This window comes from Aedes albopictus, chromosome 3, assembly GCF_035046485.1.
Source record: "Aedes albopictus strain Foshan chromosome 3, AalbF5, whole genome shotgun sequence".
NCBI classification, from domain to species: Eukaryota; Metazoa; Arthropoda; class Insecta; order Diptera; family Culicidae; genus Aedes; species Aedes albopictus.
Window position 1 is genome coordinate 248,792,253 of NC_085138.1, and position 24,564 is coordinate 248,816,816.

General features: G+C 41.5%; 1 protein-coding gene across 1 annotated transcript in view; it reads right to left on the reverse strand.

Annotated features, from left to right (window-relative positions):
• The window catches only part of LOC109422198 (uncharacterized), a 501,985-nt gene that overhangs the window by 169,200 nt on the left and 308,221 nt on the right, over window positions 1-24,564 (reverse strand). Inside the window, exons 4-6 of the mRNA XM_062860074.1 lie at window positions 22,770-22,996; window positions 15,046-15,199; window positions 14,580-14,849 (exon numbers count right to left, since the gene is read on the reverse strand). Coding sequence (XP_062716058.1) covers window positions 14,580-14,849; window positions 15,046-15,199; window positions 22,770-22,996 — 651 coding nt within the window. The remainder of the gene's footprint in view (window positions 1-14,579; window positions 14,850-15,045; window positions 15,200-22,769; window positions 22,997-24,564) is intronic.

Below are 24,564 nucleotides of genomic sequence, written 5' to 3' on the forward strand. Positions count from 1 at the left end.
GCTCGTAGAATGTCAGGTGACATACACACCAACCCACCTTTATGCTCCCTACTTTAACGGACTTTTTGACGTCCGCCACAGGTAGCTGAACCAAAGCTACACAGCAAAAAAATATGAAAATTAAACAGCACGTAAATTGAAGATCAACTGAATTTTGCGGCAGAAAAATGTAAATCATCAACATTTAACGTCAGCCGAGCAGCCCGCTGCTGGTCAGACGGCTTGTTTACAGATTTTAAAGCATATTCGCTTTAAATTTACATGCATCTGCTATAAATCACGCCAGCCACTCTCCGTCATCAGCTAAACGAACGGCTGCTCGTAGCTGTGGCGGTTTCCTCGTTGTCTCTCTCAGTACTCTCTGCATCAGTCGGAGCATGTCGAGAATGCGTGCATTATGGTAGAAGCAGTTTAACTTTGATTGTCTGCTTTTCAACTAGCTGAGATAGCCGAGAGAGCTGGGGCGTGGTACTCACACCCCAAGGATCTGAGTTCAATTCTCGCTCGGAGCTCAATTTTTCTTTATATTTTCTAACAGATATCTGCAATGTAATTTTAAGATCGCACAAACATTTCCATCATATATGACGGGGTCCTTTTGTTACATTCGATCCGTCATTAATTTACAGGTTTTTTTCGAACTGTGTATCTGTGTCCCTGCTGGCCCTTTCCGTAGCTTAACGGCTGCGGCGGCCACCTGCACATCGCACTGTTGCCGCAGTGCCGTGACGAGCTCTTCCACTTCGGTGATCTCGTCAATGTCTTTGACCTTCAGAGTCGCCTCATGTGTCAGAACCCTCACCTGCACACCTTCACCAAGGACCTCTTCTGCCAGCCTTTTATAGGCGGCGCCCTTGTGCTCCTTCTGGCGCTTCAGCTCCAGGATCATCTCGCCCGTACGAGTACGTCTAATACTGCGTACGTCGGCTCCAAGACCCTCAAGCTTGGCGTCGCTTCGCATCGTCTTCAAGACGTCCGAGTACTTGGACTGTTCCGTCTTGATGACGATAGCGTCGCCTTTCTCACGCCTGGCACCTGCCTTCCTACGCCTTGGCTTGGCGTCCTGCACTTCTACCTGCGGATTCACCTTCTTCTTCTTCTTCCGCTCTACCTTTGTCCAAGGAGGGTCTTCTCCTTGGATCGCCCTGCTCTGTGGCTGCTGAGGGCCCACCATTGGTCGCAACCCCTTGTTCCCATCATTCCGGGACGGGCCAGCCTTTTCAGGCCCACCCTTCCCAGCTTTCCGGGAACCCTGGCTGGGGTCCGACTTTCCAGCGTTGCCACCGGCTTTCGGGGTTATTATACGCCTGGCCTTGCGGGCGCCGCCAGACAGCTCCTCACCTGACGGCTGCCTCGCCCGCTTCTGCGAATGCTTGTCACGTTTGTCACGAGCATTCGCTTCCACACTCCTCGGACTACCTGCGAAGGAGAAGGCCTCTGTTTGTGTAAACTTCGACATATTCTCCTTTGCGGGTTCCGCCGCTGTAGCAGCCAGCAACGCATACACTCTAAGTCTAAGCAAGGCCGTTTTCAGGTCCTTGCTTATGTTCGACTTAGTTGTCGCAAAGTCGATGATTTTGCCAAGCTGGTGCTCAGCAACCTCTAATGCGGGCCGTCCTTTTCCAACCTCTTGGCTGATGGCCCTCAGCAGCCACGCTCCGTCCATGACCTCCACCGGCTGGCTTGCCGTGGAGTGGACAGGAGCTCCCACGCTTGAGCTACGTAAGCTACCAGCACCTGACTCCTCGCTTCTCATTGTCGGAGACCTCATCAACCCGCTTCTTGCGAAGGGGTTGATCGCACCACTACTTCCACCTAAGTTATTTGTTTTTGAATTTTTGCTCATACTTATTCCCACGAGTTGCACGAGAAATAATGTCCACCACGCCAGAGCCCTGCATTAACGCGTTAAGGAACAGCATACTGTGGGGGGTGCCCAGGTACCCCACAGGCTCCGTTAAAGATCGAGCATCTTTTTCACCCCCTCGATCACTCATTCCTCGGCACGGGTCGCTTGACACCTTGAATTGGGGTTAGTAGTCCTATTCTTAGCCGGCAACTACGCGGCTGACTCGCAAGCGGGGGGGTGCGTCAGGCCCCAGGACATCCGTCCCTGCTGCCCCAACGTGTACACTTGCAAACGTCAAAGCGATCGAACACTAGCGCCCCTGGTGGTTCGTTTTGGCAACACTGGCACGCGCCGGTCGCAATTTTTCGCGGTCCCGTCAAATTCGTTCTTTTGACGTAAACTACGTCTTACGGGAAGTACTGGGTGTAAAATGAAAATCTAAAATTTTGCGACCGTCACGAAAAATTGATAGGTTTTGAGCGCTAATAACTCAGCCGTTTCACGACCGATTTTCAAAATTTTTGCACCGATAGATCACAAATTTATCTACGCGTTGAAATAATTATAGCTAACTATTGATTTTCAACAGCAAACTATTGAAAATTTGGGCAAAGTGAACCCATGTTTTATCCAGCCAATCACGTGCGAGCACAAGTTTGCGATTTTTCGTCGAGCATCACCCAGTATAAAAGATTACTGCTTCTTCCCATCTTCCTTCATTCTGCATCCACTCCTCGAGGGGAACGCATCGGAGGAGAACAGCCCAGTAACTCCGTTTGCATTTTCGCTGCTCAGTATACTTCCACATGCCGGACATGGTGGTTGCCGACGGTCGCGCGTCGTCGCGTCGTCGTGCCTGGCCTGATGCGGTACAAGTGGAGCTGCTGACCAGCCCAGAGGGGAACGCATCGGAGGAGAACAGCCATAGTCATTCCGAGCGCGGTGGTAGCTTTCGGCGATTGTGCGTGCGTCTTCGCGTCGGAGTGCGCGGCAGCACGAGTGGATCTGACCCTGACGACCACACAGAGCAGTTTCGCCGTTTGCATGTTCGCTCAGTATTCTGTGACATGCGGAGCGCAGTGGATGTCAACGGTTGTGCGTCGTCGTGTGCGGCGTGCAGTGGTAAAATTGGAGTAGCCAGCCGGATGAGGACTTTTCATCGTCGGATGGAAATGATGTAAATCAAAACAGCCCTTCTGAGGGCTATTAAACTGTCCCACAAGAGAGAACGGATAATTTTCCAGGTTACGGTTTCAAGTGAAATTACTATGAGATGGCTGTTAAAAAAGGAAAGAACAAAATCAGCAAAATTTGTACGACTTGATTGAAAATTTGTTCAATTTCTTCAACTTAGAAAAATGGTTACTTTGATGAAGAAAATGAGCATTGTTAAATAGTGTTGCCAAATTTGATTGAATAAGTATTTTAACCGTTTAAAATGTGCAATACCTAACCATGATATTAAATTATTATTTAAATATATTAAACGTTTTTTTTTTTTTTTTTTTTTTTTATCTTTATTATCGAGATTTTCAGCCTATGGCTGGTTCATCTCCTAGGATATTAAACGTTTAATAATTCCAGTCTACCAATTTGCAAAAGTATGATTTGCATATTAAAATGAATTTGATGAACATTAATCAAACCAATATTGCAAATAAATCCTATGGCATCACTGATTTTTACCCCTCTCTCATCGAACCAACCACGTTCGAGAGGGGAAAACGAACCGCCTTGCCGTATAAAAGCAAACTGCTTCTTCCCATTTTCTCTTATTCTTTGCCAACTCTTTGACGGGAACGCATCAGCGGAGCGCTCAGTTCACTTCCTTCAGTATGCTTTGGCAAGCTGATCGCGATGGTCGAAGGCGGTTGCGCGCGAGTGCGTCCGCTTTCGCATCGTCACGTATTGCACAGCATCGCCTCGCAAACCCACCATCGGAGTCAATGCCACCGTCGCCATTCTGGATTTCGCAATCATAACTACCGAATTTCACCTTTAGTAAGCAATTAAATTTAAACAGCCCTTATGAGGGCTACAATTCTATATTTTCTGCAAGAGTTGATTCCGAATTAAGTGAAGACATGCAAATGCCGACATTTTAAACCCATCTACTACGCGAGTGCGGTAAAATTGCATGAAATGGGGTGCTTACGCTACCACGGCACTGGAAATCTAAAATTTTACGACGGTCTCGAATTTATGTCAGATTTTGCACGCTAATAACTCAGCCATTAATAGTATTATTTCCAAATATTTCATATTAATCGATTGGAAATGTATGTACGTACCATTTATGACAAATAATCAAAACTATTGAAAATTTGGGAAAAGTAAGCCGATGCTTTAACCAGCCGATTGCGTGCGAGCACATTTTTACATTTTGCCGTCCAGTTACATTCTTCTCATCTTCCATCATTCGTTCAGGACCTTTCTAGGAATTGCATTGAAGGAGGGCTAGCCAGTTTCTCCGTTTGCGTTTTCCAATGTTCCTCCACAAGAATGAACCGAATAATTTTCTAAGGAAGACGAAGCGCCGGGTCACAAATAATGTCAAAATCGGCACAGTCTCAAAGCCGGAGTAGCGGAGTAATGGAAATATAATTGCTTCTTGTAGCATCCATGATACACTCCATATAAATTTACAAAAGCGACTTGATCGGAAGTTTCCAATAATTTGCTTAAACATAGAGAAATTGCAGGTTTAATGAAGAAATGAAGATTATTTCTCAACCAAAATTCAATTAGTATTAAACTACGATTTATAGAAATTCTTTGATAAATAATAATACATAGGCAATTCCAGTCATCAAATTAGAAAAAGCTTAATGATTTGAATTTTTGATTGATCTGTTTAATTGCAAAGTAAGCTGTAGGGCATTACTGATTCTTGCCCCTCTCTCGTCAAACTAATTCTTCTTCTATCTATCAAACCAATTCTTGTACTTCTTCTTCTTCTTCTTCTTATGGACGTCCTAAGACAAAGCCTCGTTGCTGTTCTGACTTTTGCTGCCAAAACAATGAAATTTGTTGAACTTACTTGCAATAATTTGACTAAATTCTGGTTCGAACAGCTTTTTCAAGGGCTTTATCAATTTTCTGAAAGAATAAATGGCAGATTTTCCGATAAAGTGGTCACATAAGTTTCAAAACTGCCGAATTTTTAAACCTACTATAGTATACTAAACAAAATGCAACAGCAATGTGCGGAAATTAAACCATGTCTCTTCATCTGGTCGTGTCTCTGAATCTAGCGAGTGCGCTTTCTTCTTGCGCTACCATCAACGCAGTGTATAAGGGATTTCCGCCGGCTTCAAACTGTGGATAACTGACTGACACTGAGGAAGATTACAAGTGGTAGTCGATACGCGTATCTGTCAAAGGATAAGCAAAATAGGGCGGAATTAAAAGGTACAAAACTTATTATACTTATTTGAAGAGGGTATTCTGCTTAGAGAGTTCGAAAAGTCGGTACAAGTTCAAACTATATTGTAATTATTTCCAATACCGCAATTCTCAAACATGCAGAATTTACCTTGTATCTTATTATTATTATTACTATTTATTAACGACACTTTACCATTATTGTGGCATTCGTGTCAAATGTATCTTATGATATGATTATTTTTATTGATTCAAACTATTAATTCAAACTATCGATTCAAACAATAACAAACTGCTTTACGTAGTTTACGTCATGCGGTTGTGTCTTGTACACGCCCCTCTAATTTTTTATCCTAAAAAGTGTCTTCCTACGTCTGAAAAGATTTTCGCTCGGACCACGGTAGTGCCGTTTATCTGAACAATATCAAGAATAGAGATTCTAAACTCGAAAGTGCCGAAAATCGTAACTTTTCTAAAACCCGATCTGCGTCTTGTGTTTTGGTTACATAACCTCATTCTTGCATCTGTCTGTCTGCTATGCCGAAGACAGAAATCTGCAATCTGTGCAGCAAGAAAAATCCTCCACGAAGAAGAAGCAAAGGGTCAAAAATACACAACAACGACACCATCGGATGGATTTGTTGTGACGGGTGTCTGGGATGGTCACACACCGTATGTATGTAATGAGCAAGTAGCGAACGACATCGGTAGGTACTGGTATTTCTGCGAAACTGTACGTGGGAGTCTAGTTCCGAGATCAGATGTCAGTACCTCCGCTCCTGCCGTTGACCTTGCACTGCTGAATCAACAAATTGTCGATCTCACTAGCTCGATCCAGCAGTTACAAAACGAGTTGCTAGCTCTACGCTCGTCAAATAAGAAACAGATCGATCGCCTACAGAGCAGCATCAAAAACGTAGACAGAGCAGAGGAAAAGTGTGTAAGCCAGATCAAACTGGTTGAAGGTAATGAGAAAAAGCTTGAAGTTCTCCAAGTCGGTGCCAGGCTCGCAAGCACCTTCTCCCGAAACGCCTACAGCTGCCGTATTGCGCTCAACCGAATTCCTGTACGCGATGGTGAAAACTGCATTTCCTGCAGTTTTTGGAAACCCCGAATGCTATCACAAACGTCCTGAACTGCTTCCGCCTCCCGGTGAAGTCATCCAAGTGGACCGATCGCACTCTCTCGCCCACTATCATCGCTATTTTGACGTAAACTACGTCTTACGGGAAGTACTGGGTGTAAAATGAAAATCTAAAATTTTGCGACCGTCACGAAAAATTGATAGGTTTTGAGCGCTAATAACTCAGCCGTTTCACGACCGATTTTCAAAATTTTTGCACCGATAGATCACAAATTTATCTACGCGTTGAAATAATTATAGCTAACTATTGATTTTCAACAGCAAACTATTGGAAATTTGGGAAAAGTGGGCCCATGTTTTATCCAGCCAATCACGTGCGAGCACAAGTTTGCGATTTTCCGTCGAGCACCACCCAGTATAAAAGATTACTGCTTCTTCCCATCTTCCTCCATTCTGCATCGACTCCTCGAGGGGAACGCATCGGAGGAGAACAGCCCAGTACCTCCGTTTGCATTTTCGCTGCTCAGTATACTTCCACATGCCAAGCAGGGTGGTTGCCGACGATCGCGCGTCGTCGCGTCGTCGTGCCTGGCCTGATGCGGTACAAATGGAGCTGCTGACCAGACCAGAAGGGGACGCATCGGAGGAGAACAGCCATAGTCATTCCGAGCGCGGTGGTAGCTGTCGGCGGTTGTGCGTGCGTCTTCGCGTCGGAATGCGCGGCAGCACGAGTGGATCTGACGACCACACAGAGCAGTTTCTCCGTTTGCATGTTCGCTCAGTATTCTGTGACATGCGGAGCGTGGTGGATGTCAACGGTTGTGCGCCGTCGTGCGCGGCGTGCGGTGGTAAAATTGGAGTAGCCAGCCGGATGAGGACTTTTCATCGTCGGATGGAAATGATGTAAATTAAAACAGCCCTTCTGAGGGCTATAAAACTGTCCCACAAGAGAGAACGGATAATTTTCCAGGTTACGGTTTCAAGTGAAATAACTATGAGATGGCTGTTATAAATGGAAGGAACAAAATCAGCAAAATTTGTACGACTTGATTGAAAATTTGTTCAATTTCTTCAACTTAGAAAACTGGTTACTTTGATGAAGAAAATGAACATTGTAAAACAGTGTTGCCTTATTTGATTGAATAAGTACTTTAACATAAACGTTTAAAATGTGCAATACTTAACCAAGATATTAAATTATTATTTATAAGGTTTAAACGTTTAATAAATCTAGTCTACCAATTTGCAAAAGCATGATTTGCATATTAATATGAATTTGATGAACATTAATCAAACCAATATTGCAAATAAATCCTATGGCATCACTGATTCTTACCCCTCTCTCATCAAACCAACCACGTTCGAGAGGGGAAAACGAACCGCCTTGCCGTATAAAAGCAAACTGCTTCTTCCCATTTTCTCTTATTCTTTGCCAACTCTTTGACGGGAACGCATCAGCGGAGCGCTCAGTTCACTTCCTTCAGTATGCTTTGGCAAGCCGATCGCGATGGTCGAAGGCGGTTGCGCGCGGGTGCGTTCGCTTTTGCATCGTCATGTATTGCACAGCATCGCCTCGCAAACCCACCATCGGAGTCAACGTCGCCGTTCTGGATTTCGCAATTGTAACTACCGAATTTCACCTTTAATAAGCAATTAAATTTAAACAGCCCTTATGAGGGCTACAATTCTATATTTTCTGCAAGAGTTGATTCCGAATTAAGTGAAGACATGCAAATGCCGACATTTGGGAATTTGATAATTTGGGAAAAGTAAGCCGATGTTTTAACCAGCCAATTGCGTGCGAGAACATTTTTGCGTTTTGCCGTCCAGTTACATTCTTCTCATCTTCCATCATTCGTTCATGACCTTTCTAGAGGATTTCATTGAAGGAGGGCTAGCCAGTTTCTCCGTTTGTGTTTTCCAATGTTCCTCCACAAGAATGAACCGAATAATTTTCTAAGGAAGATGAAGCGCCGGGTCACAAATAATGTCAAAATCGGCACAGTCTCAAAGCCGGAGTAGCAGAGTAGTGGAAATATAATTGCTTCTTGTAGCATCCATGATACACTCCATATAAATTTACAAAAGCGAGTTGATCGGAAATTTCCAATAATTTTCTTAAACTTAGAGAAATTGCAAGTTTAATGAAGAAATGAAGATTATTTCTCAACCAAAATTCAATTAGTATTATACTACGATTTATAGAAATTCTTTAATAAATAATAATATATAGGCAATTCCAGTCATCAACTTAGCAATAGCTTAATGATTTGCATTTTTGATTGATCTGTTTGATTGCAAAGTAAGCTGTATGGCATTACTGATTCTTGCCCCTCGTCAAACTTATTCTTCTTCTATCTATCAAACCAATTCTTCTTCTTCTTCTTCTTCTTATGGACGTTTTAAGACAAAGCCTCGTCGCTGTTCTGACTTTTGCTGCCAAAACAATGAAATTTGTGAGTGCAATGAAACAATGAAACGTGAGTTCAGTGCTATAATTTGACTAAATTCTGGTTCGACCAGCCTTTTCAAGGGATTAATCAATTTTCTGAAACAGTAAATTTTCCGATAAAGTGACGCTGGTCACATAAGTGTCAAAACTGCCGAATGTTGAAACCTACTATAGTATACTAAACAAAATGCAACAGCATTGTGCGGAAATTAAACCGTGTCTTTTCATCTGGTCGTGTCTCTGAATCTAGCGAGTGCGCTTTCTTCTTACGCTACCATCAACGCAGTGTATAAGGGATTTCCGCCGGCTTCGCTTAGGCTTCAAGCTGTGGAGAACTGACACTGAGGAAGATTACAAGTGGTAGTCGATACGCGTATCTGTCAAAGGATAAGCAAAATAGGGCGGAATTAAAAGGTACAAAACTTATTACACTCATTTGAAGAGGGTATTCGTCAGTCGGTACAAGTTCAAACTATTTTGTAATTATTTCCAATACCGGAATTTACCTTGTTTCTTATGATATGATTAATTTTATTGATTCAAACATTAACAAACTGCTTTACGTAGTTTACGTCATGCGGTTGTGTCTTGTACACGCCCCTCTAATTTTTTGATGACAAAGAAGCGAAGGAAATAGTATTGCGTCGATATTTTGAAAAACATCGACAGGCGAAGCTGTGTAACCTCAAATCTGGCCTCCCCCGGATTACCGTTTCACGGCTAACGAGGTACTGTCCATTGACGTGTTTCGCACACGGAACCTAGCCCTTCGCCTGAAGCATAGAGGAGTATTGCAGTCCGTCTACGTTCGAAACAACAGTGTCTCTGTCCGGATCCCTGGGCAAAAGCATTACATCCGAGTTAAAGATTCTGCCCATCTGCTGCTACTAACCGACACGCCTCCAGAGATCGATGATTCCTCCGTCTTCTTCGACGCTACAGAAGAATCATTTGCTGCTACACTGTAAGTAACCAACATCTCAAACCCACGACTACATTCTCTCTATCATCGCACATTCTCCCCACCATGCCCTCATCACATCTCCGCATTGGGCACTTGAATGTTCGAGGCCTCGAATGTTCAATCGACAGTATTAAACTCCTGCTGGATAAACAAAAATACCACCTGTTTGGAATAACAGAAGTAAAGATGAAACAATCTTCTCCAGTAGGGCCAGTTCGTGTTCCTGGCTATAATTTCATCCGGCATTGTCTTCCAGCCAAGAGAGGACGGGGCAGCAAAACGTTTGGTGGCGTTGGACTATACGTGAAAAAAGGAATCAAAGCTAAACCCATATTGAAGTCATCATTCGACATTGGACTCCCAATTTCATCACGGTTCGAATTTCTAGTCGTTCAAATGAAAGTCAACAACCTCAACATCGGTGTAGGAGTGGTGTAAAGCCTGTATCCGCAATAATCGGGACACAGAAGTATGGCAGTAACTCTGTACTGAATCAATAAAAATTGATCAAAAATTTACTGAGAACTCTTTGATGTATGTTTATTATTTGTGCAAAATTTCATTAAAATCGATGCATTACTTTTAACTGTGGATGAGAAACAAACAGACGTGGTTTTTAGGATTTTGTACAATCATCACCAATTGTTATTCGTATACTAGATGGTTCTTTTCCGCTACAATTCAAAGTTCTATGAGGATAATTATGAAATTTCGTGAGCAGTTATGATACTTATAGAGACACCTTCTTGCAATATTTCATCAACTTTTATCGATTGGATTGAAAGACACTGGTGTTGATAGGGGATAGTGTTAGTGAAAATGTTTCATGTTTTTCATGTGCGATGTTTGCCCATTCATAACTTTTGAACATCTCTGCCAATTTTCATGAAATTTTCACAGAAGGTAGTTATGTGTTTATTATCCCTGCAAAATTTGGTGATTATTCGTGAAGTACTTTCAACAATACAACCGAAACAATAAGGGGTGCTCACTAATTGTTGTCTGAGGGGCTAAAATCACGGTTAGCCCCAATATATGTTTCGGCTATAAAATTGTTGATAGTGCATCGATTTTTTTGAAATTTTCCCTTTGCAAGGGATGTATATTGAGAGGTTTGTGTTCAAAATTTCAGCCATTTCTTTTGCCAAATTCAAAAGTTACAGCGCTGACAAGCTAAACCAAGGGCTGTGCAAAATTCAATTGCTCGCGTTCTACTGTTTCATTGCTACAACAAAAGGTACTTCACCGATTCAATTGAAATTTTGCAGGTGAAATAAACATTTCTTAAGATATTATCAAGCAAAATTTGAACAATTTTAATGTATATATTGCAGAGTCGCAGCCATATTTCAGTGTCCCGATTGTTGCGGATACAGGCTTTATAATCCCTTTGTAACCAACCAACTGTTTACCGTTAATTACGAAAAACTCTTCCCAGATCTACTGGACTTTGGTTTTGATCGGACGTTCATAATTGGCGACTACAACATCAACGTAAACAGTACCCAACACAGTTACAACGCAATTCATAGCACTTTCAATCTTACCGTTCTCCCAACACGGACACCGTGGATCACGACCGAAATTGAGCAAACAATCAAAATTAGAAATCTCGCGTATTCGCTCTTTTCCCGCAACCCGAACAGAAGCAGGCGTGACGCACAGTGGAATGAATATGTAAGACTACGAGACAAGGTGAAGACATTGATTTTTAATGCCAAGCAGAGGTATGCTGAGCAGCATTTCTCGTGTGACCTCCCAGCTAAACATCGTTGGCACAACTTGAAACGAGAAGGAGTCCACAACCCGTCTAAGAATACGTCAGAAAACGAGACCATTGTTGCTAATCAGCTCAATCGGTTCTTCGCCGAAGGTCACCACTCTCTCCGGTCTCCGAATCATGCCACCTACGTTGATCAACAAGTGGAAGATCGTTACCAACGATCAATCACCTGCAGGTTCATCCGACGTTTAACTTCAGACATACTGATATGGACATTGTGTCTAAAAAGATGTGGGAAATACACAGTAACGCCACTGGAAGCGACAACATTCCTGTTTCGTTTATCTAAATGCTGTCCCCGTTCATTCTTCCGTTGCTTGTGCACCTGTTCAACGCCATAATTGATGCTGAAACCTTTCCTCAGTGTTGGAAAAAAGCAGTGGTCACACCTATCCCGAAATCAACCAACCCCACCGAAGCAAAAGATTTTCGACCGATCAGCGTGCTCCCGGCGGCATCCAAAATCCTCGAGAAAATCCTTTTGGATCAAATCTCCGATTACCTCAAAGCTTCTGACCCCTCTCTCCTCGCAAAACAACAGTCCGGTTACAGGAAACACTACAGTACGACCACCGCTCTGACCAAGGTGGTGCATGACATCTATGCCGGTTTCGATAATAACTGTTGTACGGTTATGGTATTGGTTGACTTTTCTGTTGCCTTCAACAGTGTTAACCCTTTCGTGACGGAGCACAAAATATTGAAATCTCCATACAAATGGCTCAACTTTGGCTCTCCAGAACTCTTAGATTTCCCAACAAAACAACAATTATTTTACCTAATTTGAAAGAACTACTCTTTATCTTTCGATTTCTAGCTTTGACTACCTGGACAAATCGAAAATGAAAATTATGCGACAGACAAGACTTTTTCATGTTTTACAGTTTTTGTCCATATTTTGTATATCTTGTTGTGGTGAATCTCACAGGCAACGTAAAAAAAGTTTTTTTACACACAATCAAGTATAAGTAGGCTCAGTGTACCAGTTATGGCTATAGTACCTCAAATTCGCCATAGTTGATTTTCAACTTTAACCGATGCAAATCATCAAGAAAAATATGTGAACAATAGATCACGTTCATAAAAGATGATTGCACTCATTCAAATTTCACATTTTGCTCAAATTATGATAGAAATAAATCATTTTCATTAAAATTTCGACTTCCTTGCACCCTATTTCGCCATAGTGTACCAGTTATGGCAAATCCCATAAGCAATGCATGTAAATAGTGCGAAGTGGAACCGAAATTAAAAAGTATGTCCATAACTGGTACAGGGTTCCTATCATTGGCCCACGCCGTAATAAATAGTAAAAGTGGGTTTGACTCAGATTATATATTTTTCCTGTAAAGTATGAAAACAAATCTATCATTTGACATATCGACTACATTCGTTGGTCTTCTTCTTATTTTTGTAGAAGTAGTTTTCCTTAGGTAGTGCGATAACTGGTACAGGCACCCTAATGGCTGAATTATTGTTACAGTTTACATCACAAAAAAACAAAGTTTGAACAGACGAAAAAAATATGCGAAACTGCTACCGCTCAACAGCACAATTGTGCTGGTTCGTCACGAAAGGGTTAACCATCGCCTACTAAGGAGGAAGCTCGAACGAGAGTTCGGACTCTCTACTGCAGCCTGTAACCTTCTTGATTCGTTCCTTAACCGTAGGAGTCAAGTTGTTAAAGCTGGAAACGTGTTGTCAGACGAACATGTCCTCACAGATGGCACACCACAAGGGTCCTGCTTGAGTGCACTACTCTTCTCGCTGTATATTAATAGCCTTCCAAATTCCCTTCTCTGCAACTACCACCTGTACGCCGATGACCTCCAAATTTATGTGATTGGACCCATCGCAGAAATCGATCGTCTGATAGCCCAGATAAGTACCGACCTGGCAACAATCGAACACTGGGCCACCGCCAACAAACTAGCTCCAAACCCCAAGAAGACGCAAGCTGTCATCTTTACTCGTTAAAACTCGGACACAACGCATCCAAACATCGTCTTCTGCAATGAGACAATCGTACCTATGGACAGAGTCATCAACCTCGGCCTCCATATGGATAAGCATCTCAAGTGGTGCAACCAGGTGAACGACGTGATCGCAAAGGTGTACGGGACACTGCGGACCTTTCGAAGGTTCTCTTCAGTAATACCTGCTGAAACACGCCGTAAGCTAGTGCAAGCCGTAATAGGGCCCTTTTGCACGTACTGTGATGTTGTCTATACCTCGGGACTAAGTGCAGCCTTGAAAGATCGACTTCACCGTTGTTTTAATCTGCAATTCGTTTCGTACACCGTCTGCGATCACGAGACACTACGCCGTAAGAAACTGCATATTTGGCCGAGACTTGCATGTCAACTATCGTTACGGAATCTGCTGCTGTATGCGTAAGGGATATCTTCTGGAGCATCCAGACTACATCCAACACCACCTACAACATGGCCAGATGCAGCGTAGCAGAACTCTCATCGTCCCACCACACTCAACTCAACTGAGAAGGAGTGTACTAATTTATGGTGTCAGCGTATGGAAAAGCCTTCATCTGGAGACCAAAATGAAGCCCACCTTTAACGCCTTCAAAAAATCTCTATAAATCTAAGATACTTGTTAACTAAAAGTGCATTTTTTAAGATCTCAGTTTTAAAGTTAAAGTTCTAGTTTTAAAGTTAAGCTTTTCAATATCCTTCAGTAAAAACTCCATGGTTGTTTCCTTGTCCTTAATGATACTGTATTGTAATAGGATTCCGTAATTTTGAAAATAAACTATTAAACTATTAAACGATCACGGAAATCAAATGAAATTCGAATTGATCGTTTAATGTATGTGCCAAGCCATTTAGAAGAGTGTTACGTCTGTTTGTCTGTGATTTAGTTTTCCATTAAAAGTGATTTGTTTTAAATTTTTCATTCGCAAAAGTGAAGTAATACTGTGTATTTTAAATTTAAACTTGTGTAAAAAATCTGGAAAGGTAAGCCACATTTTTCCCTAATTCGAAAGCTCTACTTGAAACCGCTATTTTTCATTGATCAATGCTAGAAATAGAAATGCATACTTACACCGCACGCTCAGATAGTAACCGATGCTCGAGTACTGGAAATTGAGATGGCGCGAGGTGCACTTGTACCAGCCCGAATGTTCCCGCCGGATGGAGCTGAAATTGAGGAATCCATCGCCCGTCTGCGGCACCGGAGTTTCACCGTCGTCCTTCTGCCAGACCGGCGTCGATGGCGGATTGGAGTCGACGTCGCATTTGAGCGACACTTCGATGCCTTCCCGCAGTGGGTAGCCGAAACCGGGCGTCCGCGTGATGGCAAACGAGGGCGTATCTGTGTTTTTGGCCGTACAATGGAAATGAAATGAAATTTTTGGGTGAATACAGAGAAAGGAGTAGGTTGTGTTTGACGATGACACGGCGACGACGCCGGCGGATGAGCAAGTTTTCCGCTCTGTCGCCTTTTTTGTTTCCGTGTGTTGCAGTTTTCGTTTGGCTATGGCTGCCTGCCTGGGCAAATAGGTACTTACACTGAACGTCTAGCAGGATCGAGGCGTTTTGACGCATTTTGAGCGTTGGATGCTCCATGACGCACAGGATTCGGGCGTTGTGATGCACCCGGAACACGGCCGGAAGTTTTGCTTCCGAAATAGCACCGGTGTTTATTTTGTACGGTTCCTTATCCTGCGATGAGGGGAGAAGAGATGAAAAACCAGAGTTAGAAATTGTCGTTGTCGAAGTGCTGTAATACTGATATAAGCAATGGAATTGATTCTTGATATAGTTCAGAGTCAAAGATTCCCAATGCTTAAGAAAATCGTCATTCCTATACTCGTGGTACCGTAATCCGGGGTCAAATAGATCACTTTAAAACAACTTTTGCGGACAACATCAGTAGCAATTCAAATATTGCCAAAAGAGTTTCTGTAAAACCAGTACCCAGTGGATCTCCATGGAACCATGTGACAGAATTTTGTTCAACAAATTTAAACTTTAAGTTAAATAACTCCAAAAATCAAAAAATTGGAAATGCCACTTTGGGGCGAAATTGATCAGTATACAAATAAGCATCGGTTGAAAAGGAAAATTTCCTTCTCCGCTTAATTTTGCTCTTCTAAAACCGAATAACGCGCTTAAAATCTTACAACTAGTGAATTTAATACTTAAAATGCAAAATTAAATTTTGAAATTTCCCCTTAAACGCCCAAAGGTAGGCAATTTCATTTGAAATAAATGATGTCTATCACAATAAATGACTATTGAATCATAAAATAAACTTTTTTTTTAACTATGTCTTGTTCTGATTAGCTACATAACTTCCCAAACAAAGCTCCACAAAAATGTTAAAACAGAGAATTTACGGGAAGTCCTATTAGCAATCGATTGTTTAGTAGCAATGATTTCAGCTAAATGAGAAATACATTGCAAATTCCTAAAAAAAATTAAGCAAAACAAACTTTTATTCTAGAAAATAACAGTCTTCCCTTATCTCTAGACATCTACGAACCAAATGACGTTAAAAGTTTAAGATCATTACGACGCTTAAGAGTTCCTAGTATGGAATTACAATGTAGTATCCGAATGATCAATTTCACCCCGCTGATCAATTTGACCCCGGTTTACGGTACCTCTGTTTTGTATAAAATTCATACTTTTTACAATCTTCTGTGTCCAATAGTTTATGATATTAACTATAATTATTTTTATCTTTATTTACAAGATTTCCAGCCCAGGTCGATATTAACTAACTAAATGCCTTAAAACAGGCTTTCCCAAACTTCCTACCGACGCATGTAGTTTTGTATTTTTTTCATGTCGCGACCATAGTTTGAGAAAGATGGCTTTGAAACTAGAACGACGATGGACTTCATCAGCCAACCAGTTTGAAATTCATCAAATACTGTTTCATCGGATCGGGAAATTTTTAGCATTTGAGCTAATTGAAAATGTTTATTTAAAGCTTCACCAGTATGATCCTGCCTGGAACAAAAGGATGGCGAACATGTCGATTTCGAATACCGGGGTTGTTATTACCAGCATTTTGGGCTGAACTCGTTCTGTGGTAGTTACAACACAACATTTCAAACCTAACAAAAACTATTTCGCCACGCAGTAAATCCTTTCGTGCATTCATAACAAACTGCGGAAGCACGGCTATATTCGGCTTCTAACGAGGTTTCCGCCCGGCGCATGTTTTTCTAACGGGTTTTGCGGAGATTTTTTCTCACTAGGAAATTGTAAAATTCATCAAATTGTGTGCACCACTAATCCGCATCCGCAACCCGAATGAAAAATGTGCGAACACAAGAATGAAAGCTCCTTCCCGTATTCACTGGGAAAAACATGTAGCGCACATCCCGTCTATTTTTCTTTCATTTCCTCCTGGTTATGGTTGCTGGCTGGTGCTGACTGACTAGCAGGCACATCGCACGTTGGGTGGTAGCTGCTGCAGTCGTAAGCCAAAAGCGCGAGCGGTATTCATCCCGGCCCGGCATCACAGCAGAATGGTTTGCTTGCAGCAGGATCCCAGTGGGAAAATGAACGCTTCCAAGCATGATAGCGGAGGGAAATGTTGGGCGAGTTGGTGGAGAAAAAACGCAGGATTCTCAACGGGCTCCAGCGACCGACTGCCGCTGGCCTCCGTCATCAACCGGCCAACCAACACCCAACGGCAAGAATCAGAGCGTGAAATTTAAGCTCAAACACTTTCATACATTCAGTTGAATTGGACAAGCACACATTCGTACGCAATCGGTTGCATCCAAGACTGGTGCGAAATGATCGATGAAGTTGTGTGGCAGCTTTAAAACGGTTGTAGAAACAATGTAAGCTAAATTTCTGGCAACCTATGATATTTTTGCTCAGATTTGGTTGGATAGCTTGCATCATTCATTGGTTGGGAGGATACTGAAAAGACTTTATTATTGTATCTAAATTGGCTTTTACTTACTACATACATATCAAACAATTCTCCGTACAGAGGATTTTTCGTTATATTTTTGTTTAATGAAATGCTTATAACTTTTTTTATTTTAATGTAAACCAAAGCTGTTGGAAATGTTACTCTGAGCTCTGAGATTATGAATATTTGCTTAAATTAGATTAAAGTTCTAAAAGTTATAGAACTTTTAGTAAAATAAGATTTTTGAAAACATTTTTAAACATTGTATCTCAATATGTACTTAATGGATCATTTTCAGTTTCTCTTTTGGGTTACAGTTTATAACCAAAAGACTTTCATATGCATTTTCGTTTGCGGTTTTATATTCACTACAAAAATAGTGAAAAATCTGTATATGTTTAGGGTATCATTAAAAAAATCATCATATTTTGCTCAATGAAAATGTCAATTGTTTTCACCTTCATAACCCTTCAGGACGCGCGCTGTTGTAAAAATTACAACACTGCAAAAAAAAAAAAAAAAACTCGCTCGTCGTATACAACGCGAGCGTGGTGTAGATTCAGCTGCTTGACGACGCGCGTCCTGAAAGGTTAAAACTCTTTTATTGTAATATTTTTTATACAGGACCTACTAAACTACATATGCAGAGCAGGTCCGATGCAATTGTTGTTCAATTAAAACGGTTTTATTAGTGAAAAACGTTTGGCAGATTATCTGTGCAAAATATGACGAACTACGTAAGCTGATTTTTCATATATTTATTAGTGAACAAACTAAAGCAACAAGATTGCATATTGTGGAGCCTCGTGGCCATGTGGTGAGCATCACCAAGCGTACAACCGTACCATGCCACGCCATTGGGTGAGGGTTCGATTCCCACTTCTATTAGTTAAACTTTTCGTAAGGAATGTTTCTTCCTCGTATCCACTGGTGCACGTAATGTGTGTCATGTCCGTTGTCTAGTGTTAAGTTTCGTGCAGTCTGTACAGCCTTTGGCTGAAGATGATATCTGTGTCTTTTTTTAATATTCATGTGTTAGTGTTCTCGCAGAAAAGTTTGAGAATTTTTCATCTAATATTCTTTGATTTGTTTGCCAAAAGTGGATCTCGAAAATTTTACCAATGAAGCTATAGTATATAGTTTATTAATGGTCGAAATTTAAGCTTTCTCAATCATTTGAATGAGAAATGATTCTGACGAAACAATTGCTTTACGGACACTTGTTTGAAGCACTGTACCCAGAACCGTAGCGTGCGGTTGGTCAGGTTGGCCCCCGCCAAGGGCGCCAGCCTCAAAGAGGCGCCGAGAAGGCCTAAGGTCAGAAAAAACAGGATGATGCTATTGTTTTCTTGAATGTTATTAAGTTTTTACTAGTTTCAGTATTTGAGATAGATTTTTTTTATTTTATTTTTTATATCTGTATTAACGAGATTTTTAGCCCTAGGCTAGTTCATCTCGGGTCCCACGCTTTACTTCCCTTCCGAAGGAAGAACCTACATTTTGTGGGTTTGTCGGGAGTGGGATTCGATCCCAGGTCCTCGGCGTGATAGTCAAATGTTCTAACCATCACACCAGGTCCGCTCCACGAGATTGATAATATCTTACCTGGGAATTTATCAACCATATAGTTTATTTTTAAAAACAATTTTAGTGTTTTTAATTAACAAAGATTTCAAAGTTCTGGTGAAAGTATTTTTCAAAAAATTCCTAAACATTCTTACTGGGAAATGTCTTGAAATTACTTCCGAGAATTTTCACCCAATTCATTGAAATATTTATTTTATTTCTTTAAACATTTTGGAAGATATCTAAGAATTCTAAAGATTCCTTCAGAAATGCCTCTGAGGATTTCTTCGGAAATTCTTCCAGATATTGTGCTAGAAAATCATCTATAAATTTCTTTAAATTAAGTAAATTGAACAAAACACATAAGAAAGTCTTCTATAGATTTCTTATGAAAGATGGAAGCTCTAATATCGCTTAGAAAACCTTCCATTGATTCATTCCAAAATTGTACCATGTTCAGTAGCGATTGCTCCATAAATTACTGCTAAAGTCTCCTAGAAAACCATTCATGAATTTCCTCATAAGTTCCTTCAGTAAATCATACATTTGGAATTCCTTTAGACATTTCTCTAGATAATCCGTTAGAAAATCTGTCATTGATGTTCTACAAAATTTCTTCGAATGATTTTTTTGAAAGACTTCAATGAATTTTTCAGGGATTTCTTCATAAACATTCTATTGATTTTTTTAGAAAATCTTAAAGAAATTCGTTGAGAAACTTTTGCAGATATTTCTTCAAAAATTCTTCCAGTGGTTCTCCACAAATTCTTACAGGCATTCCTACAGTCATCTCTTCACGAACTACTATAGGAATTCTTGCAAGAATTACTACATGAATTGCATTGGAAATTCTTGCTGAAATATCTGCCGGATTTTTATATGGAGTGAATTTTCCAGCAGAATTCCTTCAGACATTCCTGCATCTCATAATTCAGTAATTCCATCAGGAAGAATTCCAGAGATTCCAACAAAAACTCATATAGAATTTTCTCAAGTAATTCATCTTGATCCATGGTTTGTCTAATGATTACTGAAAAATTTCTAACGCATCTTCTGGGAAATACTTCGATTAAACTTCAGAAGGAAACTTTGGTAACGTTATCGGAAAATTTTGGTAAATCAAATTGATTTAATCGCCGAAAATTGGTAAAATAGACCGTTAGAAGTTTTCTAAACTTATTTTATAAAACAAAATTCAGTCGAACGAAAAAACCAGAAATAAAAAATAAATAATAAAATACTTTAAGATACCTTGAAGAAATTTATGCATCATTTATGTATGGATGTGTCATTTCCAGATTTGTCCCGTTTAAATACGGGATGCATTTTGGAAACTGAACAAAAAGGAAATCAATGTCCAAGAACAGAACTGCGTGTTGTTAATAATGCTATTTCAGCTGGAAAGAACGAATAATTGAGTCAAAAACGTGAGCTATGCTCCAGTCACGAGTGTTTGAATATTTTGTTGTCCAGTTAAATACTGGATAGATGGTCAGCCTAAAGAGGGCATTTCAGAGAGTCCAAAGCGATTCCAGGGGTGTTTTAGGGGGTCTCTTGGACATTGCGGGAGTCTCAGCTTGATTGTAACACAAATCAAGAGGATGGGGGTATAAAATGACAGTTCCAGTGATTCCGAAGACTACGAAAGAAACTTGCGGAGGATAACTCGAGAACCGAAAGAGTGTAATTTCGGAGCAGGTTTTAGGGGCGTTTTCGGTTGTTCCATCGGGTTGATCAGAAGCGTTAAATGGGGCCTGAGAGGGTTTTAGCAGGATTTCGAAGGTGTTTCAGGAAGTTTCAGAGGATTATGGGTGGATTTCAGAGTCATTTTGGATGCGTTACACAGGCTTTTTCGGGGATTTCAGAGAGTCTAATATGCCTTACATGGGGTCCGAGGGGGTTTAAGGGGAAATTTGGAGGCATTCCAAGAATCTTCAGAGCTTTATCAGCGGGCTTCAAAGACGTTTATGGAGATTTCCGAAGCCCCCAGTGGTTGCCCTATAATACCCTCGAAAACCGTAAGCGCCATCTTAAATTCCAAAATGGCATAGGATATCGGGCTCCAACATCAGCTTATCGAACCAAGTCCGAAAATATCCACATAGCATGAGTCTTTTTGATTTATTAGACGTGGGCCGTAACTATTCTGCTATGAGCCACTAAATTTTGTGCCACTGCTACATTGGTGCTTATGACCTTTGTCTCCACTTCTTCACAGTCTTTACGCATTTTTCGTTCGTAGTCTTCGTAACCACTGGGATTTAGTTCACTCAATTTGCCAATGAACTACATTTTTGTTGTGATTAAAAAAAAATGTCACAGTCACCCATGAATGTTTCATCTGGTCATGCGTGAATGTTTTTTGTTGTATGATAGTCAAGATCATATCATGCAAATTACAGTTTTTGACTGTACATTTTGGACCACTGCCCAGAAGATCTCAGAGGCATTTTAAGGGGGCCTTAGGGGAATTCAGGGGATACCGGGAGGTCCAAGGGGCGTTTGAGGAAGCCTTAGGGGCGTCTCAAGGGGTTTCTAAAGGTTCTAGGAGTTTCAAGGGCACTTCAGGGGCATTTCAAGGTGCCTCATGGGGTTCCATGGATCCTCAGAGGCACTACAAATGATCAGGGGATTTCAGGAAGGGTCCGGGGCGCTTAAGAGGTCTTAGAGACGTTCCAGGGGATCAAGTCAACATCAGGGTGTCTAATGGAGCTTCAGCTAGCACCAGAAGGAGTTGCTGATAGTGAATGCTCCAGCTGACCTGGCCCCTACCGAGGACCTCTTCCAATCGCGGGCTCAGATCGAACCCAGTAGACGGATGGGGCACCCGCTTGTGAGTCAGCCGCGTAATCGCCGGCTAAGAATAGGACTACTAACCCCAATCCAAGGTATTCCGTGCCGAGAAATGAGTGATCGAGGGGATGTGAAAGATGCTCGATTGGCAACGGAGCCTGTAGGATACCTGGGCACCCCTCCACAGTATTTCGTCCCTTACCGCATTGATGCAGAGCTCTGGCGTGGTGGGCCTCCTTTCTCGTGTAACTCGTGGGATTTGCGGCCCTATTGCGACTTCGTAAGTCGATTGACGATGCCAAGCAGAATCACGTAATACGGAACCGACGAAAGTAAAGTTTACAAAGTCTACCCAGATGGAGGCTTTCGCTTTCGCAGGAAGTCCAAAAGATGTGGTGGATGTGACTGCTCGTGATAAATACTCGCAGAAGCGGGTGAGGCAGCCGTCAGGTGAGGAGCTGTCTGGCGGTACCCGCAAGGCTACGAGAATACTAACCTCACCCCTGCCTGGTGTCCCGCAAAGCTGAAAGGGTGAGCCTGAAAAGGCTGGCTCGTCCCGGATGGAAGGGGATGGAAAACTAACTGTTCAATATATCATACTTATCGGAAATTTTACAAGGAATCCGAATATGTAAAAATATTTGAGGGTTTACGGTCGAATTTAAGAGTGATAGTAAAAAATCTGACAGAAAAGGCGTCAAAACGTCGTAACGTCACGGTAGAATGTGTCTATTATAGGTAATGAAATTGGTGGAATTCTGAACCAATAACTCGTTAAGGTTGCAACAAGAATGTGAATGTAGAATTGATAAATATTCCTTAGCAAACTGAACAGATCTATGGGATAATCTCCAATGATTAATCGTTCTAGTTATTTGATGTATTCTTGCTAACAATATAAATAACAAAAACGGTAGAAGAACCGGTCTAACCCCAGCAAAACAAACACCGTGAAAGTCTTCGTGGAATCGCATTTTTTAGTCCTATCCTTACCTTGTCTCGCTTAATCTCCTGCAGCTCCAGCACATCGTTGGAGATTTTTTGTGCGTGTCGGTCGATTCCGGGACTGAGCAGCACCTCCCAGCTGAGCGAGGGCTTCGGATTTCCGCCTTCACTGACGCAGGCCAACGTCAGCTCGGAGTTTTCCTTCACCGGGATGAACATGTTGCCCGCGTCGAGCCTCCGCTGGTCGATCAGCAGGTACGGTTCCTTGGGGGGATCTGTATAGATATGATTTTTTTTGTTTTCGGGTTTCGGGAGAAAAGACAAAACACACAGGTGCGATGAAATGATTTGTTGAATGTCGGCTCATCATTTTTTTGTGCGCGCAGATGGTACGCGCGTTGTGGGACGAAAAAAGTGTGAGCATTCTTCACTTGGAGGATTTGCATGTCTACAATGGCCGATAGAGGGAATCCTGGAAAAAGTTTAGATTTTTCACGTCTTCTCGCGGGATTGAATGATTAATGATACTGAACTTAAAAATTTTTGGCTACATAAATGAAAACCTTGAATCGCCTTAGTATTGATCTGGATCAGGGTACGAAAAACGGGTCACGCCGAAAAACAAACGCTTTGTCCTAAGGGGTGCATGTTGGTAACAAAGGCGCTCCGCAATAAACGCATGTCAGGCGATGAGAGCAATAAAACAAACATCGCTTGCCGTGCGTGTAACGATATTTCGGCTTTTCTGCTGAAACTTTTGACCCACATCATTGAATTTATAAGCATTTGGTCGAATTAAGACTCTTGCAAACCTCAGAATCGAGTTTCACTTGTAAAACAATGCGAAAATCACGATGTGAATAGAACGAGACAAATATTCCTACCGTTTTTGTTGTGAACAAACTCGGGAGCGATTTTGTCATTATCTGCTAACGAAAAAACAAAGCGTTGTTGCCGTGCCTTCTTTGTTGCCTATTTTTCGCTTGCAGGAGCATATTCTGCGTACACTGATCTGGATAGAAAAAGGATTGTATAAAAGTGGCGTGTCGAGCTAAGCGTTTGTTTTGTAACCGATATGCCCTCTGGAATGTCTCAACATGTCAGAGTGGATACTAGGGTGGTTCAAAATCGTTTCTTCTCAACATCACTTATTCGATTTGTAATCAGGTTCCATACTGCCTACCAAAAGTTGAGCTCTTTGGTTCGTTGAACAAGCTCCTTTAGTTAAAATGCACAAGCCATTCTAAGTTTGTACGGAAATTATTGGTGTTTTTCAATCGACTGTAACATTTTTTCTAATTGTCTTACTTAGCGAAACTTCTGAACGCTTTCTGTTGTAGACAAGTCTAACAGCTGTCCTTTTATTACGTAAGGGGGCGTCCATAAATGACGTAGCTTTTTAGGGGGGAGGGGGGTGTTTGTGATTTTATGACGAAGTGTGACGGTAGGGGGGTAGGGGTTTATGATATGCTACGTAGCTTTCTACTAAGCCTATTGAAAAAAGTATTTCGTTTAATAAAATTTTTACTTGCATAAAGTATCATTATCCAGTAAATCGAAAAAAAAATATATTGTATATTTTTTTTCATTCACATCAATGTAAATAACAAATAATGAAAATTAAAGGCAGCCTCATTTCATAAGACATGCAGCTATCGGACGCAACAACTGTATCTGAGAAAATGGTTTTGAAATCCTGCGTAAAGAAAAATGTATTGTGTTTGTAGACAAAAATCAATTTCGCTCAAATGCTTCTCACGACTAATAGTTTGTTGCTTGCTATAGAGCACTGCACGCCGCTAAAGTTGCAAAGGAAATTTTTTCTAAGTTTTCGGCATTATGG